The sequence below is a fragment of the Eurytemora carolleeae genome, unplaced genomic scaffold, assembly GCF_000591075.1.
Source record: "Eurytemora carolleeae unplaced genomic scaffold, Eaff_2.0 scaffold307, whole genome shotgun sequence".
NCBI lineage: Eukaryota > Metazoa > Arthropoda > Copepoda > Calanoida > Temoridae > Eurytemora > Eurytemora carolleeae.
Window position 1 is genome coordinate 83205 of NW_019396268.1, and position 19340 is coordinate 102544.

The following is a 19340-nucleotide window of genomic DNA, read 5'->3' on the forward strand; positions in this document are numbered from 1 at the left end:
CGAAGAGCTTTATTATGTAGATAATAATAAAAATAATAATAATAATAATAGAGCATTAGAAATCATTTTCTCCCAAGTGGGGGGGGGGACGTAATTCTTAGATATTTATATCCCTGAATTCTTATTATATTTAATGTTACACTAATAGTTGAATAATTAATTAGGCATGTATCTGCAGAATAGGTTTCCTGTAGTTCCAATATGAAGAACTCCTTTTTTAAGATCAAGGATACATTGATGCCGCTTCAACATATCCAAACCTAGATCAATCAATCAATCAATCAATCAATCAATCAATCAATCAATCAATCAATCAATCAATCAATCCCAAATCGACGTAAGGGAATAGGAATAAGGGAAGTGTAGGCGTAATTTCAATTAATTATAGAGATTAACAACGGACACCTTATAGCTTTGTCTGATCGAAGGCAAGATATAGATATTCATTATTCATGAAGCTTCTCTTTGAAAAAATTGCATATTTCTGCTTTAGAAACAATGGAGGAAATTGTCATTATAAAACAGGCTTCAAGCAGCATAAACGACGATATCTTCTTACTACTTTTCCAATTAGAAAGGAAATAATTAATTACCTAGGAGCATGTCCATTGGTTGGTCTTCTAGTATAGAGAAGGAGGAGGTCAGGAAATCCTTCTCAATCTGGATCTGGACCATGTGTACCCGACCTAGAGAATATATTGTACTGTATCCACCATGTGTACTCTACCTAGAGAATATATTGTACTGTATCCACCATGTGTACTCTACATAGAGAATATATTGTACTGTATCCACCATGTGTACTCGACCAAGAGAATATAGTGTACTGTATCCACCATGTGTACTCTACCTAGAGAATATATTGTACTGTATCCACCATGTGTAATCGACCTAGAGAATATAGTGTACTCGACTTTGAGAATATAAAGAACTCGACCTAGAGAATATAGTGTAATGTATCCACCATCTGTTATCGACCTAGATAATAAAGTGTACTATATTCACCGTGTGTACTCAAGTATAAAGTGTATTCAACCTAGAGTATATAGTGTACTCAACCTAGAGTATATAGTGTACTCAACCTAGAGAATATAGTGTACTCAACCTAGAGTATATAGTGTACTCAACCTAGAGTATATAGTGTACTCAACCTAGAGAATATAGTGTACTCAACCTAGAGAATATAGTGTACCCTCCGGTACCCTTAAAACCTTTCGTGTGTTCGTCAAGTATATAGATATTTGTGTAAACTTATCGTTCCCCACACCACTTGTATTCAGCTGCAGATTCCGGTGTGCGCTGTGTTGAATTCAGACTGTACTTAACACACACTAGAATTTACAGCTGAACTCAAGCGCGTTTCGATAAGTTTACACACAAATATCTCTGTACAAGACAAACACACAAAGATTTTAAGATTACCCAGATAATTCGTGCATAGCCCTTTTTGCCTGAAAAGTCACATGAAATTACGCTTACAGTCTCTTTAATGTGACAAGACAATATTGTTTACTGTCTCTTTAAGGATTCTATGATAAATAAACAATAATAGTTACCAATGATTTTTTGAGTTCCAACTCCTTTTGCTATCCCAGCCCATCGCTGATCTACCAGTCTCATGATATTACATCTTTCAGCAGCTTTCTAAATATTCAAAAAAAAACCTTAATATTTAATTTTTTTGCCTTACATTTCTTAAGTTTCCGGTTCACGCTGATGGTAGACCACCAATGTGGAATCCCCAGAGTGCCATTGGACGTTAAGGGACTGTGCCCGAAACACGTCGAACTTAAGTCAGAGTAACAATGAGTAGAAATCATGTTTTACAATGAACAATGAATTTTATTTTATACAATATTTCTTAGTTTACTGTGCTGCATATTACGCAAGTTTGTGCTTCGATAAAACGCACTTGAAAAAAACAAGGATATCTCCATCATTTTAGCCTTGACAAGGGTTAACAAAGTACCGATGTGAATCGTGCATGTAACTAATTGAGAAGAGGGTACCTTAAATTTCTTTGGTCGAAACTAGCTGAAGATATCCCACCCAGTTAGATTGAAAACCAACTAATATGGCGGCCGAAAATTTCGCTTTTTTTCGCATTTCGTTTTATCGCAAAAAATGCAAAGATTTCACCTTTTTGCGAAATTTTGCATTAATCTAATTCGCGAAAAAAATTAGAAATTATTAATTATGATATAATAATACTTCTAATGCCGAGCTGAGCAGAGAATTCCACAGTTTTTTTTCGCAATTAATTGTTGCAGCTGTGGTTTTCGCGGATTTTTTTCTCGCAAATTAACTTTTCTCTTTGTTTTCGCATTTTTTCACTTAATTCAATTTTGCGAAAAAATGCGAAATTTTGCGAAAAAGTTTGCGAATTACGAACGAATATTTTCGCGATAGTTTTGGTTCGCTTGAAGCCCTAACTTAAATTACGTTGACAGTTCCTATATACTCGCACCTGAGAACTAGTGTTGTTAATCGTCAATGATAGTTTTCAGAAATATGTTTAAGGGACCGTTCGGGAAAAATATTCGATTGCTACTAATCTTACTACTATCTGATGCGTCAATAAGGAAAAATATTCGATTGCTACTAATCTTACAACTATCTGATGCGTCAATAAGGAAAAATATTCGATTGCTACTAATCTTACTACTATCTGATGCGTCAATACGGAAAAACTTGTTAAAAACGACTCGTACCGAAAAATGTAGCGTTCATACAAATTCAGAAAGTTGCAACATACGACTCGGATCGTAAAAAAATCAATTTGATTAGATTAAAAGAATATAGGTGCAAAGTTAGCACCATTTATCTCTATTATTACAAGAGTTATTACAAACTCCAGGAGACTAGTGAGGTCCTTTGATTTTTCATAATAATTTTACAGATAGAAGTAAGGTTAGTAGCAATCACCAGAATGCTCTCTACCTGCGACATAATTGTGGCTTGTGCACCAGAATCTACAAAAGCTTTCACATCATGCCCATTCACTCTTCAATAAAAATAACCAAATTTTAACAGAGAACTAAACTTTCAAGGAGGTATTTTTTATTGAGTTGGGGAGAAAATGAAAAAATTGGACGTTAAAAGACTTATTTTTTTTCGTTATTTTCATACTTTTTAATCAGAAATAAATTTAGTAACACTAAAAGCAATTATTTTCCCAAATTCAGCGAATAAAACTCTAAAATATGCAACATCTGAAGTTAAACATTTATGGGGTTAGCTTAAAGATCCAAAATGAACCATTTTTATCAACAGGGGCGCCTAGAAATCCAATATCACTGAACACCCCCATCTTGGATTTCATTGGTCAAAAACTAAGAAAATAATAATTTTAGATTATTTTAAACCATACAATCCTTTACGCAAGTATAAAGTGTATTCAACCTAGAGTATATAGTAATATTTAAAATTTATTTTATAATTTACCTGCAGTTAATGTACAGCATAATAACTGAACCAAAACTCTCAGGACTATTTTCCATGGCGAGTTCCATATTTGCATCAATATTCTTCTGCGCAATCTCACGCGCAATCAGCTGCTGTGCTTCCAGGTCAAATGGGTCAGCGTTCATCATTCGGATTCGTTGCTGTTCCCGGTCTCTTCTAGCTGCTTGCTGTTCTCTTAAAACCTTGAATAGGAGCGTAAGTTAAAATAATTCTGACTGCTAGCTTCTCCCTTAGAACCTGCTGCAGGAGCAGCGTTAGTTTATTTTAGGCTGTTTTTTGCTCACTTAGGACCTAAGATAAAACAAGCGATATTTTAATTCTAACTGCTCATGGCAAATGGTAGATCTTACAACCTACAATGGAGCAGCATCATTTAGTTTTTGCTCCTTGCTGCTCTCTTAAAGCCTATGTTTAATTCTGAAACAGAGCAGAAGAAAACAGATTACAGGACTTAATAATTTATAAAATTCTCAATAATAATGAAAATAATGATAATAATAATAATAAAAAATGATAAAGATAACGATAACGATACGATAACGATAACGATACGATAACGATAACGATAACGATAACGATAGTGATAACGATAACAATAATAATAATGATACCTTGGCAAACTCCTCCAAGTTTCCACTCTGATGTGCTTCAGCTAAACGTGGGTTGTTCTAAAAGCAAAATAATATTGATTTATAATCAAGATGTTAATAAAAAATACAGGGTTATTCAGCGTTTTTACTAGGTTTTCAAACGCTGAATAAGGGAAAAATTTATTATTTCAAGGTTACAAAAATAAATTTTTGGTAATAATGCAAATCTCCAAANCCCTCCCTGCCCCTCGGTTACCTGTTTTAGTAAAGCAAGCTGGTCTGGGTTTGCTGATAACATTTCTCTGATGAAAGCTGGATCTTCTTCATTCCTTGCTGCTGCAGGTCTACTTCCTCCACCTCCTCCTCCTGTACATATATATCTTTTAATGGAAGCCATCTTGTTTATCTATCATTGGTCACCATCTTGTTTATCTGTCTATCATTGGTAGCTATCTTGTCTATTTATCATCTGCACCTATCTTGTTTATTTATCTATCATTGTTAGACAGCTTGTTTATCAATATATCATTGGTAACCATCTGGTTAATCTATCTATCATATGTAACCATCTTGTCTATCTATCTATCATTGGCAGACAACTTTTTATCTATCTAGCTAACTATCATTGGTAGCAATAGCAAACCTAGGTTTGTTGGTATCTGAATCCTGCTAAAATCAAAGGTAGGAAGTCCTCCAGCTCCTCCGACGGCTGCTCCTAGACCTCCTCCTCCGATGGCTCTTTGCTGCTCTGCGCCCCGTGGTCGAATTCTAAACAAATGCAAGTTGTTAAAAATCATTTCATTCAATGTGTTTTAATTTCTTAATTTATTGTGAGCCAAATAATTTTTCGGATTTCGGACAATGAATTTGCTAATTTTTGGGAGTTTTTTTTTAAATTGAAAAAATCATATTTGGTTGAAAACAGTGTTCAATGTATCTATTTTTTTTTAATTTAAGGTTTTTTTTAATTCGCTGATGAAAATGGACCAAACCTGTATAGAGTAAATAAAGTAAATGTTAGTTCCACATTTTATTGAAAATATATTTTGGTCTGGGTTGACCCTCGTCAGTTCTAGCAATATAATAACCATCAAATTCGATATTAAAAATTTTAAAACCACAAGAAAATACACAAACAATTTTTTTTAAAATTTGGTTAATTGGGGGAAAAAGTGATTTTCAGAAAAATAAGCAAAATACTGTTTAGGGAGAAAATAATTGATTTTTATTGAGTAAAACCATTCAAAAAAAAGGTAAAACCACTGAAAAACAAAAAAATCCTATGAATATTTAAAAATTAAAATGTGACCTGTCAAGAACGATCATATCTCCGTCCTTAATCCCATACTGAGCCAGGGTTTTACTGTTCTCCAGTAGTGGGATTCCATTGAAGAGTAATCCTATCTCAGTGCTAGGGATCCCTGCTTCAATTTCACAAAAAGCCTGAAAGATTTTCAAAAATGATTTAGCTATCTTTGTTTTTATTTCTCTATTCTATCTGAACTTCTCAAATCATAATTTATGAAGAAAATGAAATGAAGAAGTGTAATAATAATTTAGTGGTGTATATATATATATTTTAAAATCATCCCTTCTGTCCTTTGCCTCGACCTGAAAGATTTTCAAAAATGATTTAGCTATCTTCGTTTTAATTTCTCTATCTGAACTTCTCAAATCATAATTTATGAAGAAAATGAAATGAAGAAGTGTAATAATAATACAGTGGTGTATATTTATTTTTTAAATCATCCCTTCTGTCCTTTGCCTCGGCCTTTTAGGGGGCCAAGGGGTATATTTAATTTTTATTAGGAAATTATTTTTGGGGTAACAAGTATAAAAAAGGGAAAACATAACCTTCCGACCCAGCATTATTACGTTATTTTAAAAGTTTGAAATGAACTGATGACATAATTACAATAAAACGTTTTTTTGGTCACAAAGTAATTCTTCAGAATCATCTTATTAAGTAATTTCCTAAAGAACGATTTTCCGGTTTTCTCCACTACGTGCAATATTGGTAATTTAGTAGCTTTTAAATTGTTGTTGTCATTGCGCTAATGCCGCAATAAAAAGCAAAATAAAATGAAGTTAACGGACGACTAAAGAACATCATCTGAACTATGAAGTCATCTGACCTAAAAGAACTTTTCATGGAAAAGGATTACAGGTGTCATTATTGTTTATGAGTAAAGATTGATTGGACTGATTTTCATTTGGACTAACGTTCAAAAGGACTATAGACCTTTAAAAAACAAATATCTGTTAAATTGAAAATTTGTAAAATTTTTTTAAAACTTAAGCCTCCCATTATAATTAAGTTTTAAGTATTTTTACACAAAAAACCATATGATGTACAGCTGGTGCCCAAATAAACATGGAAATTGAGAGACGGCTTGAAAGTAGTTTTTGATTTCTGATATTCAATGCATGGCTTAAAGAATGTAAAATAACGAGACTGTACGTCTGACGAGCTTTTTATGAAGTGGTCTACCTTCCTTGTATATTTTCTTAAAAATTGACCTCAAGAAAAAAGACAATTTTAATTTATTAAATAAAATTAAATGAATTAAAATTTGTACAAATTTTGCAATATCTCTTTCGATTTTGAAGATACAAAAATGATAGACCTGAAAATCTCAAGACCAGGCGTTTTTTATGTTTAAGCTGGAATATTGCAATAATTGTATTCATGAAAAAATGCCACATGGATAGATCTACGATATAAAAGTCGTCACTAAATTGCCATATTAATTGGAACACACTGTCTCATGTATATTTGAGGGTTTATAGGTTATACGACAAATTGTGGGCCGTGCGCACTGCACGGCTAAGGACCATGAGCGCTGCGGCTAGGAAAGGTAAGGGGGCCTGGCTCTGCTGCCATAGATTTTTTTCATATGCACTTTATAATGCCGCAAATGAACTATACATACATGCAATCAGTGCAGTTAAACATTTTGTTCAATATGCCAGGGTAGTTCAGTTAATAAAGCATTTTATTTGTCGTCTTCAACATAAAAACTATCAGCGGCATTTACATTTTCTTGTTTACAAATTACAATTGTGCCACTGTCGGCCGAAAAACTGTTACTTGGCCGGCTTTTCTCATTGAATACACATTTTCACCATTATCAGTTTTAAAACTGTGAGCACTTAGCCCCCTAGACTTTCCTAGTAGCGGAGCTTGGCACTTTTACATGGTCTAACCGTAGCGCCGCGCTCGGCTTCTACAGCCTGTACTAGCCGCAGTGCTCGACCAAGATTGTTCCAAATCTTTCCGATTTCTTTAGAAGAGTAGACGTTGCTCAACAAGCTCCATTTTAATTTAGCTGCATGAAAATAGCTTATGCATTCAAATACTGAAACTTACGAGTATAAACCATTTCAGAAACCAGGATATAAATGTGTTAAAATGACGCAGGAATTTAGAGGAATTGTGGATTTGCCGTCGGAGATATTTTTGATGATTTATCAGCATTTAAATCAAACAGACAGAATTAGATTATCAGGTTAATAGACACGGGTCTGTCCTAGTGAACGATTTTTGGATTGAAGTTTGTGTAACTGCAGTATCATAAAGATAAAGAATGAGAAACCCGCCTTTCGATGTTCAATTTTTTCCGCAGGGGAGGCGGAAGGTAATACTTAAATTATATTCAACCATGAACTACTGTGATTTGTAAGTTGTTTATAGTATTTAATATTTGGACAAATCACCCACCAACCTAAATCTTTTAACGACATTTTTGGTAATTTTCCCATAGTTGGGTGTAAGAAAAAGAATGGTTTATTTTGAAGGAATAAATGTTCGATGTTCATTTACCGAGATCCTCAGTCAAAATTTGACAGAGCTTAAAAACCAAAACATAAACGGACAAACAGAGATTATTACTTTATATATATTATTTTCGGTGCTTCCTCCCCCCCTGTGCCGAAAAAAATTAGTCGACAGCATAGACATATGATTGATTTATAGTGAATCTATTTATTTAGTGGCGTGTAAGAGAATGCATGAGCTATGCTTAGATCCAGGCCTCTGGACGGAGTTCATTATTGACTGTATGGCTTTACATCAATTCTCTCCTCAAATTCTATCCTTTGCCACTAGAATGGTAAGCCACAAGCAACTACCCTTCCTCACCCCCATTTTTCAAAAATACCCCCCCCCCCTTGTGGATTGAGTATTTCTTAAATGCATACATTATTAAAAAAATCACGTATTTGCATCATTATTATAATTTATCTTAGTGTGAGGTCGAATCTGTTAAAGTCACCAACAAGTATATGGTTAAGGTAAGAATGGGGCCATCCTTTTTTTCCAAGAAATACTTTTTTTCTAAGTCGAAAATCCCTTCACCTTCACCTTTCTTTAAGAAAGTTATCTCTTTATTTCCGCTGAACGGGGAGGTGTTTAATTTTTAATTTATTCAATTAAAAAACTTGCAAATTAAGTTTGTTCCCCAGGGGTGTATATTTTCTTGAAAATCTTGCCCCCCCCCCTCCCTTTGAAAAGCATTTATTTACCCTGAAGTTGTGTATGGTTGCGGTGATTTTTAAGGGGGTTTTATTTGCGGAATTGAGGGGGGGGGGAGTTGGATGATTTTAGAAGAATTGGGGAAGAAAAAAGAGACATTTAAAGGCAATTTTTTTCATTCTTTTTGATAAATTTTTACCCCAACAAATTAGTATTTCCCCAATTAAGCGCTAAACCCGTAACAAAGTTTTGTGTTGAGCAATATTTTAGTATTATGGTCTATCAGATGCCTTCATTTTCCTGTTTGCGATGTAAGGGTCGGTTTAGACCAATTAATATCAGTGAAAAGGAGGCTGTTTTATAATCCTTTGTTATGTCCGACATTAAAAATAGGAATTTGAAAGAACAAAATTTTTTTGGGGTGCTTTTTTAGAGTGCTTGCCGAACTTGCCAGATAATGTCAATTATATTTTTCTATCCAGAGCATCGAAAATCATTTGTATTTTATTCCTGCTAGGTCAGTGAGCAGAGTATTGCTGAGTTGTTGCTTAAGTTTCAAACCTCCTTGATAAAATTAGGTACATTTCTTTCTTTCTTAAAGGGACTGTAAGCGAAATTTCAAGTGAGACTCCGTGCAAAGATGAAAATGTCCGATTTACAAAGGTACCCATAAAAGATTTGTTCGACAAAGTTTAAGAAAATCCATTTTTTTGGGTTATTTAAACTGTTTATTTTTATCTGTGGTGTCTGCAAAAATGAACAACGATGTTATCACAATTTTTATTAGATTAAAGATTCAAGAGTACCGTTGTACTTTGCATGGAGGGTCACTTGAAATTACGCTTAAAGTCCTTATAAAATGAATTTCTGCAATGTTTTTGTTCATCTAGAGTTCAGTGATGAAGTTGAAGTAACGACAAGGTTTATAGACAAACTAAGAAAAATGGATAAGTTGGAATCACTAGGTAATTTTTATGTTAAATTAAAATAAAATAAGAATTATTATAAAACTGGAATTTTTATTTGGAAAATTGGTTCTCAAATTCAATATACTAAGATACTAAGTATTAAAGAATGATCCTAGAATAAAACAAGGTTCAGATAACACGTTGACTTCATATAATAATATTATAATTAAACGGTGAAAAATTGATTAATTTTACTTATAATTCAAAGACACAGTTGATTGATTCTATTTACTACAATAATTGACGTATTTTACTGAAGGAAATATCATGACTGGTGAATCTTTAAAAAAATTAAATTAAGAGAAATGTATTGGCGCTGATATGATATAAATTATTTTTATGCTATAGTGGTTTGGCGTTTATATCAATACAATAAAGACGACTTTTATGTTTAGGTTTTGATTTTTGACAAACTTTTTTCCAGCTTTAAATGAACAGCTTCTCTGTGTCTGCATGTTAATGTGTATCCATGTTGTTTGAAAGTTAGAATTAAAAATTTAAATCGTAAATCGTCTTCATTGTGTTGATGTATACGACAACGATATTTATCAGTCACTTTAATATTATTTAGAATTACCAGGACTATCATTAACTAAGACAGGATATAGTTCTCTCAGTAAACTAACTAGGCTACAAAAGTTAAGGTTAGTTGGAGAGCTTAAACAGAAACTGAATGGGTTTATCTTCTCGAAAAATCTGTTTTCATTTTGGTTTAGAATACCAAGTTGTACGGGTAGTAGTGAGGAACTGATAAATCTGCTCGGGAACTGGAACAATCTCAAACTGCTCGATATCTCGGATATGGAAAAGGGAGCAGTCAATACTAAGGTTCTTAAGATGTAATTTTAAGGTTCCTTTTATTTACAGGGACTGTAATCGTTATTTCAAGTGATCCTACATGCAAAGATGTCAATGCCCGATTCACAACGATACCATATTGTTGTTTTTCTGAGTTTAAAATCGTTTGTTTCTGGTAATTCCTATTTGATGAAAATAATCAATTCCTATATAGAACAAATTGAATATCTCCCTCATTCTTGTTCAGACAAAGCTTTAATGGTACCAGTCTAAAAATGATGGGTCACTTTAAAATAAGTCTACAGTCCCTTTAAAGGGAGTGACTGGCTATGTAGGGTAGTTGAACTGAGTATGCAGTGTTGTGAAAAACTTCTTTCGGATTCATTTGAGACATATCTAACTTTTTAAAGTTCTGTAAATCCTGAGTTTGAGCGCAAATTCGGCGTTAAAAACTCCTACTTTGGGAGTGGACACGTTTTCAGAATCGGGTTTTTTAAATTTATTAAATGACGACGACATAAAATGTAAACTCAACTCTAATTAGTTGTTTAGGAACCGGTTGAGAAAATAAAAATCAATTTTATCATCGAAAATAAGTAATCAATTATTAGTTTCCATTTTCTCATTATTCTGGTTTCTCATTATTCACAAAGATTTTCTGCAGATTTTCTGTAAAAATTATTGAAAAGACGACATCTGCGAAAAAATTCAAAGAAAATAAGAAAGTGAACATAGTGATGAAGACGAAATAATTGATTCTAGCATTGATTTATTGACGAATTCATTTTTAGAAATATGTTCCCAACCATCTAATTAGATTACTGTATAATTTTTACATCATTTTTCGTCGTCGTTATTTAATAAATTTTAAAAAACCGATTCTGAAAACGTATCCACTCCCAAAGTAGGAGTTTTTAACGTCGAATTTGCGCTCTAACTGAGGATTTACAGATCTATAAATAGTTAAATATGTCTCAAATGAATCCGGAAGAAGTTTTCCACCTTACATAGCCAGTCACTCCCTTTAACGGTATTTTAATGTATTTAAAAGGTGATCCTTTAAATCTTCGTTTGATCAAGATACTCATGTTTTTCTATCTAATATTTGATAATTTACCACTGTGATTTTTCGGTAAAAATTACTTTCGGATATAAGTTTAAAGGATACCATTGTGAATCACACGCATCTCGAAGTGGAGACTTTAAGGGACTGTACACGTAATTTCAAGTGACTCTCCAGCAGGTAGTCACTTTAAATTACGTGTACAGTCCCTTCTAACAAAAATATCAAGTTATTAATTAGTTCAGCAAACATACAAACTATTGTTTGATAATCTGGCAGAATGGTTGGTGTCACAAACGATGATAATAAGAACTTAATTTAAATGATAGCATAAAAAACGTCAAAATTAAAATTTCATTTATTTTTAATACCCAAACACGAGTTGTAAAACCATATCTCATTCTTGTTTTAGTAAGTTCATTTCTTGGTTGATTGATTAATTGATTACTTACTACTTCTTACTTATTGTTGATTTTCAGCAGTCCCGTTGGGACCATTGTGATTGATTGATTGATTGATTGATTAATTCAAGTTTAGGTTCTAAGCGCTGTTACGAAGAATAATCCCAACCTTGAAAGTTTGATTATTGATGAATCAGACCGTGTAAATAATGGTTGCTGTAAGGTTAGACTTTAACATCTATAATATCTATAATTTCATCTTTACAATAAAGCTCTTCGCTTATATATACAGAGTGTCCCATACCATATTAGATCATCTCCGTTTGAACGCCAAAAGAAACCTATAATACTCGAAAAACCTCGCATATTCCACAAGAAAATTCTTAAATTAGCCTTATTTTTAATTTTTCAAAACAATTAATTCTTCTTGAATTTTCTTATTAGTCCCGAAAATCGTAATTTAGACCCATTGACGATCTAATATGATGTGGGACACCCTGTATATATTGATATGTTAGCTAAAGCTGGCAAAACTATCTAATATGATGTGGGACACCCTGTATATATTGATATGTTAGCTAAAGCTGGCAAAACGATCTAATATGATGTGGGACACCCTGTATATATTGATATGTTAGCTAAAGCTGGCAAAACGATCTAATATGATGTGGGACACCCTGTATATATTGATATGTTAGCTAAAGCTGGCAAAACGATCTAATATGATGTGGGACACCCTGTATATATTGATATGTTAGCTAAAGCTGGCAAAACGATCTAATATGATGTGGGACACCCTGTATATATTGATATGTTAGCTAAAGCTGGCAAAACGATCTAATATGATGTGGGACACCCTGTATATATTGATATGTTAGCTAAAGCTGGCAAAACGATCTAATATGATGTGGGACACCCTGTATATATTGATATGTTAGCTAAAGCTGGCAAAACGATCTAATATGATGTGGGACACCCTGTATATATTGATATGTTAGCTAAAGCTGGCAAAACGATCTAATATGATGTGGGACACCCTGTATATATTGATATGTTAGCTAAAGCTGGCAAAACGATCTAATATGATGTGGGACACCCTGTATATATTGATATGTTAGCTAAAGCTGGCAAAACGATCTAATATGATGTGGGACACCCTGTATATATTGATATGTTAGCTAAAGCTGGCAAAACGATCTAATATGATGTGGGACACCCTGTATATATTGATATGTTAGCTAAAGCTGGCAAAACGATCTAATATGATGTGGGACACCCTGTATATATTGATATGTTAGCTAAAGCTGGCAAAACGATCTAATATGATGTGGGACACCCTGTATATATTGATATGTTAGCTAAAGCTGGCAAAACGATCTAATATGATGTGGGACACCCTGTATATATTGATATGTTAGCTAAAGCTGGCAAAACGATCTAATATGATGTGGGACACCCTGTATATATTGATATGTTAGCTNCAGAGAAAAGAGTTAATTTGTAAACTTTAATATTGTTTAATGTAATTTTGCTTTAGACAAATATAAATGATAAATATAATTGTTTGTTGGTATTTGCAGGGTTGCATCATTTAAAATTTTTTTAAAATCCTTTATTTAAAAATTAAATAATTTTCCCATTTATGTTCTGGTTCTGATTTTAAAGAGGAAGGGAGGGGTGAACTATTTTTCAAGAAAACCCACAGCCCTGTAGGTTTGTATCAAATAAACGTCGTGGGGTTATATGTGTGTTTCCGAATTTGTAAAGTTTGACTTCAAAAAATATTTTTTTCCTATTAATAATATGCTAACTCTCTAGGCTATATCTGAGAACTGTCCTAATCTTCTTGAACTCTCTATGTATGGTTGTGATGGTGTGACTGAATCTGGAATTGTGAACCTTGTCAAGAAATGCCAGAAGCTTAGGTAATTTCAAGGAACACGAGCAGGCCCTTTTCACAGCGGTATCATTCTGTGGAAGACATCGTTGTTTTTTTAACGATAAGTGTTTATCTCTGACAATTTCCTTCATGGTTTCTATTGCAGAAATCCGCAAACACTTTGGTCATTTTTCAAAATTAAGAACATTGATGTCTCATTTATTCTTGATCTATAGCTTTAGTTTAGTTAAGTTTAGTTTAGTTTAGTTTAGTTTAGTTTAGTTTAGTTTAGTTTAGTTTAGTTTAGTTTAGTTTAGTTTAGTTTAGTTTAGTTTTTGGCCCCCCCCCCAAAGGGGTATAGTAGGCGTTACAGTGGTTAACATAATAAATCTGCATTAGAAATTTTTTTGTGATTCTTCTAATAGTAAAAATAAGGCAGATTTAATGCATGGATTTAATGAATAATATAAAAGATTGCAGATCTCATGTCACATAATCACATAACACATAACACATAACACATGAAAGATTGGTAATCGACGACGACATAAAATGTAAAAAGTTCTACAATAAACTACAGACGTCATGTATAGGAACATGTTGAGAAAATAAAAATTAATCTTATCATCAAAAATAAGTAATCTTGTTTAATTATTAGTTTTTATTTTCTCATTATTCTGGTTTCTCATTATTCACAAAGATTTTCTGCATATTTTCTGGAATTGTTATTTAAAAGACGAAATTTGAAGAATTTGAAGAAATCTGCGAATAAATTCATATAAAAAAGAAATTCAATATAATAATAAAAACGAAATAATCGATTTCAGCATTGATTTATTGAAAAATTTCTTTTGAGAAATATGTTCCTAACAATCTAATTAGATTTTTGTATAATTTTACTTTATTTTTCATTGTCGTTATTTAATGATTATAAAAAAAACTAATTCTGAAAACGTATCCACCCTCAAAGTAGGAGTTTTGAACGTCGAATTTGCGCTCAAACTCAGGATTTACAGATCTTTAAAAAGTTTAATATGTCTTAAATGAATCCGAAAGAAGTTTTCCACAACACTGCATACTTAGTTCAACTACCTTACGTAGCCGGTCACTCCCTTTAACGAAAATACATATTTAAATAACAAATAGTTTCATTCAATTCTATTCACCTTATTTAATAGCAGGTCAAAAAAGTTACTTTATCGCCCTGTTCTAGAGTTATAAAGTAACTTTATCACTCTACAACAGGAAATATTAGGTGTGATAAATTCCCTAAAAATGAATAAAGAATTTATTTATATAATCTCTGTTGTCTTCAGATTGTTGTCCCTGGGAAACCTAAGAATGTTATCGTGTCGAGCAATCAAGTAAGATTTATATGGGTGTATATTTTCTCAAAAATTACGGGACGCCCCGTTCTTTTTATCCGAACATCCTATTCCTCATATTTTCGTGGTTTCATATGTATAGCTTAGCTAGTAGATCTAGAACATCTTGTTGTTTAGATGTATAGCTGAGCTAGTGGATTTAGAACATCTTGATGTTTAGATGTATAGCTGAGCTAGTAGATCTAGAATATCTTGATGTTTAGATGTATAGCTGAGCTAGTAGATCTAGAACATCTTGATGTTTAGATGTATAGCTGAGCTAGTAGATCTAGAACATCTTGTTGTTAGATGTATAGGTGAGTTAGTAGATCTAGAACATCTTGATGTTTAGATGTATAGCTGAGCTAGTGGATCTAGAACATCTTGATGTTTACGGCTGTTCCTTGATACGAGAAAAGTCGCTGCAGATTCTTCTAGGAAATTATAATTAAGATCATCTATGAGGAACCAATTTTTAGTGAAAAAAAGGCCGATTTATCAGTTTTTCCTTTAGAGTAAATAGACACAGAGTCTTCATCCCCCCTCTACCACCCCACCCCCTCCTCCCATTTCCTGCCTGGGGTAGCTGTAACCCCCTCCCTTTGGTATCTCTGCATACTGCTACATGTATATCACGCCGTTGAGGTCACAGAGTCTGTATAAAGCTGAGAGAAAACAGCATTCTGTGTGCTTTCTTTTACAGACTACTTATATAACTTTACGCAAGTGCCATCTAGTGTGGGATATGTTTTTAAAATTTACAACTGACTGATTCCGCCAGTACTCAAGTACACATAAACTTTATATCTATAAACTCTATTGTTTTTCCCCAAAAGTAACGGGGAGGGGGGAATTTTGAAAATATACACACCCCACCAATTTTCTAACTTAAACGGTAATTCTTTCAACAAAATTATCGATCCAAGTTTTTAAAACCTCAATCAGAACTTATTGCTAGGAAATTTCTCTCGATCTAATGTGCATATTTTATAATAGTTTATTTTCTTAATTACTTCTTTGCCATAAACCCATAAAAACGTAATGTAAAAAGTTTAATCTTAATAAAGGAGAAAAAATGTATTTCTTGCGAACTTGTAAAAAAAATATTAAATGTCAAGTGCGTGTTTCTACATTAATTTTTTTTTCCTTTATAATTACTTCTTTTTTGTGAACCCAAAGAAATGTATTGGAAAGCTTAATATTTTCAAAGAACATGAGAGAAAATGTGTTTTTTTGCATATGTATTATTTATTCACTGCAAACTAGTATAAAAAATATGAAAAGTATGAATTGTAGAAATACAAGATTGCAAAGTCAATTTTAATTCGGATCCGCATCCGGCATAAGTTTGTATGAAAATTCGACTAATTTTTCGACTGAACTGATCAGGCCCTAATTTTTTGTGTGACTTCACATGACCTCTTATTTTTTTTTAAATGCGCCAATTCGAGAGAAAAAATCCGCCAAATTTGAAATTTGATTTAAAATGGCCATCTTTCAGGGAAACAATTAATAGCTAAAATTATTTACAGGAAAAGGGGCCGCGAATGGTACAGTCATGAAACAAATTTCCATTTTTGAATAGAGGGTCTCCTGAAAATACGCTTACGGTCCCTTTAATGAAGAAGGATGATTTCTAAAATCTGAACATGTTTACCTGGATAGTTAGAGATCAGGAGATTATCCGTCTGAACATGTTTACCTGGATAGTTAGAGATCAGGAGATTATCCGTCTTGACTCCGGATTTCCGGATTACCAAAAATTGACATTTATAATTTTTGGAAATATTAATTTGGATTTAATGTATTTTCTATTTAAATTATTATTCTTGTGTCCCGCTAATTCATTTTCGCATTGCATTAATTTAATTTAATTTATATAGAACGCTGCTCAAAGCTGAAGTATTTAAATATAAGGTAAATTTTATCGTAAGTAAAATATTAGTTTTTACCTTGGGGACAAAAAGGGAAAAAAGGCTATTTTTTTGCAATAATCACCCCTACCACAAAAAATTAAAAGAGAATCTCATGAGAAAAAAAATTCTACTAGAAAAATAAAAAATTAAATGATAAATGTGTTAAATTCTGCGAAAAAGTTTGCGAAATAAGCATGTAAATTTTGCCATTTTTTGCGAAAGTTTGATTCCGCTGGTGCCCTACTTTATACTATATCACTGCTATAATGAAATCGTGCATGTATTGAGCATGAATGATAAAGGTGCACACTGCACAATAGTTAAAATTCTTATTACTTCTTGTGTTTAGGGGTGTATCAGCTGAAGTGAAATTCATTGAGAAAATGGAAAAAAGATTTCCCAAAGTTGAGATTGCTTTCTATGCTTCAAGTCGGATGAGGGGAGGACGGAGGATGGCCCTAGAGCGGAAACCATTTTAATGTGGAAAAGGAAGACGATATTCAATATAGATTTTTATAGCTCAAATACTTAAACCAAGCACGTTTAAAATCTACCTTTTTCAGTGTTTATGTTCGCTTGACTTTTTAAAAATTAAAACTTGAGTCCAACAGTCGCCCCACTGTTTATTCTTACCTCACCTAGTGACCTCATCAGTATTAATATTTCAAACCATTATTTTTTATTATTTATTTTATTCTAAAATTCATAATAATTATTGCATTTTTTTGGGGATTGATTTTCAATACATTTTAAAGACAGAAAATTGTTTAACATTTTTCGAAAATTCAAGATGATTTAAAACCTTGCTGGATTGATTAAGTATGAAGTTTCTGGAAAATTAAAGTCATTTTTCTTAAATGGCTGTCTTATCTTAAGTGACCCTCAGATCCACAATCAATCAATCAACCGTTCAATCAATTATTCAATCACTAAATATTTCAGATTAATATGTCTGGTTAAAATGTCTAGACTAGAGAAAATATTTATCCTCCTGGAGACTGGGTCAACCTCGCAAACTAGGAAACTTGCTGCTACACAAATAGGGGAGGTAAGTAATAAGGGGTGTATATTTTCTATAAAAATCTCCCCTCTTTAAAAATTATTTTTTATCAACCTCGCAAACTAGGAAACTTGCTGCTACACAAATTGGGGAGGAAAGTAAAAGGGGTGTATATTTTCCATAAAAATCTCCCCTCATTAAAAATTATTTTTTATCAACGTCGCAAACTAGGAAACTATCTTTGACACAAAAAGGAGAGGTAAGTAGGGGTGTATATTTTCTTTGAAAATCTTCCACCCTCCCATCTTTAAAAATTATTTGTTTTCCCTAGATATTTACCTTTTTTCAAGGTTTTTATCGCAAAATTGAGGAAAAATAATGATGCTTTGAAAGAAATTAATGAATTTTGGGTAAAGAGTATCAAAAAGGGTTAGCATACTAAATATGGATTGGAAGGAACCTTGAAGGGTTATAGTAGGAGTAACAGTGGTTAGCATAGTAAATATGAATTGGAAGAAACCTTGAAGGGTTATATTAGGAGTAACAGTGGTTAGCATAGTAAATATGAATTGAAAGAAACCTTGAAGGGTTATAGTAGGAGTAACAGTGGTTAGCATAGTTAATATGAATTGGAAGAAACCTTGAAGTGTTATATTAGGAGTAACAGTGGTTAGCATACTAAATATGAATTGGAAGAAACCTTGAAGGGTTATAGTAGGAGTAACAGTGGTTAGCATAGTAAATATGAATTGGAAGAAACCTTGAAGGGTTATATTAGGAGTAACAGTGGTTAGTATACTAAAAATGAATTGGAAGGGTCTTGATTTCGACGGAATGATAGTTCATCATTTTTTATAATCTTTATTATTATTTATTAGTAGTAAAATAAGGCAGATTGATTGCATATATGTGTAAATGAAACTAAAGCTGGGTTCTTTGTTTCTAATTTTCAAATGAAATCTATTTTTTTATTTTAATTTTAAGTAAATTCTTAAAAAATTTTAAGTTTATATTTATTGTTTTTTTTTTCAGGTTGTAAAATCTAATCCGCAAGATTTGTTCACTGTACTGCAGAAGTTGTACAGTTACCTTTCTAACTCCTCCTGGCAGACAAGGATAGCGGCAGTACAGGTCAGGGGTACACATTTTCTTCAAATATCAGATTTTCTCCAACCCACTTTTAAAAAATTATTTTTGACCCCATTATCTTCCAATATTGATCAGATAAAGGTTTAAAGTGTTTGGTTGTTTCTCGAGACTACCCTTTTTAAAAAAGAAAGAAAAGTACGACGGTCTTTTTAAAAAGTAAATTTTTTATTACTTAAAGGGGATGGTGGAGTTGGCACATTTGATGTAGGGGGGGGGGGGCCCTGCCTTCATTTTTGGTTCAAATCTTCCAATTTTTTGGGTGCACGCCTAATT

At 32.7% G+C, this 19340-nt stretch overlaps 3 protein-coding genes across 5 annotated transcripts in view; 2 read left to right on the forward strand and 1 right to left on the reverse strand.

Moving 5' to 3' along the window:
* LOC111699771 (protein DDI1 homolog 2) overlaps positions 1 to 5924 on the reverse strand; it is a 12785-nt gene extending 6861 nt beyond the window's left edge. Inside the window, exons 1-10 of the mRNA XM_023470503.1 lie at positions 5910 to 5924; positions 5365 to 5528; positions 4699 to 4823; positions 4312 to 4421; positions 4077 to 4133; positions 3445 to 3647; positions 2941 to 3004; positions 1557 to 1644; positions 594 to 686; positions 189 to 260 (exon numbers count right to left, since the gene is read on the reverse strand). Of these exons, the coding sequence (XP_023326271.1) occupies positions 189 to 260; positions 594 to 686; positions 1557 to 1644; positions 2941 to 3004; positions 3445 to 3647; positions 4077 to 4133; positions 4312 to 4421; positions 4699 to 4823; positions 5365 to 5528; positions 5910 to 5924 (991 nt within the window). The remainder of the gene's footprint in view (positions 1 to 188; positions 261 to 593; positions 687 to 1556; positions 1645 to 2940; positions 3005 to 3444; positions 3648 to 4076; positions 4134 to 4311; positions 4422 to 4698; positions 4824 to 5364; positions 5529 to 5909) is intronic.
* A 1497-nt stretch (positions 5925 to 7421) lies between these two features.
* Positions 7422 to 15284, forward strand: LOC111699764 (F-box/LRR-repeat protein 7). 3 transcript variants are annotated; one of them, XM_023470499.1, is made up of 11 exons: positions 7422 to 7564; positions 8049 to 8167; positions 8304 to 8348; positions 9047 to 9107; positions 9420 to 9494; positions 10069 to 10141; positions 10214 to 10325; positions 11896 to 11982; positions 13578 to 13684; positions 14955 to 15002; positions 15227 to 15284. In XM_023470499.1, exons 1-11 carry the CDS (start codon positions 7468 to 7470, stop codon positions 15267 to 15269), a joined length of 867 nt encoding a protein of 288 aa, XP_023326267.1. In that variant the 5' UTR covers positions 7422 to 7467; the 3' UTR covers positions 15270 to 15284. The 3 variants fall into 3 exon arrangements, with proteins under 3 accessions (XP_023326267.1, XP_023326266.1, XP_023326265.1); XM_023470498.1 differs by having other exon boundaries at positions 15184 to 15264; XM_023470497.1 differs by lacking the exon at positions 15227 to 15284 and adding an exon at positions 15141 to 15224.
* Positions 15285 to 17328: 2044 nt separating this feature from the next.
* LOC111699753 (TATA-binding protein-associated factor 172) overlaps positions 17329 to 19340 on the forward strand; it is a 40579-nt gene continuing 38567 nt past the window's right edge. The window contains exons 1-3 of the mRNA XM_023470486.1: positions 17329 to 17407; positions 17795 to 17966; positions 18951 to 19049. Coding sequence (XP_023326254.1) covers positions 17397 to 17407; positions 17795 to 17966; positions 18951 to 19049 — 282 coding nt within the window. The 5' untranslated portion in view covers positions 17329 to 17396. The remainder of the gene's footprint in view (positions 17408 to 17794; positions 17967 to 18950; positions 19050 to 19340) is intronic.

What these genes read in the sequence shown, in the direction of transcription:
- LOC111699764 (XM_023470499.1), top strand. Translation starts at nt 7,468, where the DNA reads ATGACGCAGGAATTTAGAGGAATTGTGGATTTGCCGTCGGAGATATTT. An exon ending in AGACAGAATTAGATTATCAG is followed by an intron (nt 7,565 to 8,048) that starts GTTAATAGACAC and finishes CTATTTATTTAG; the next exon opens with TGGCGTGTAAGAGAATGCAT. An exon ending in TTATCGTGTCGAGCAATCAA is followed by an intron (nt 15,003 to 15,226) that starts GTAAGATTTATA and finishes CTTGATGTTTAG; the next exon opens with ATGTATAGCTGAGCTAGTAG.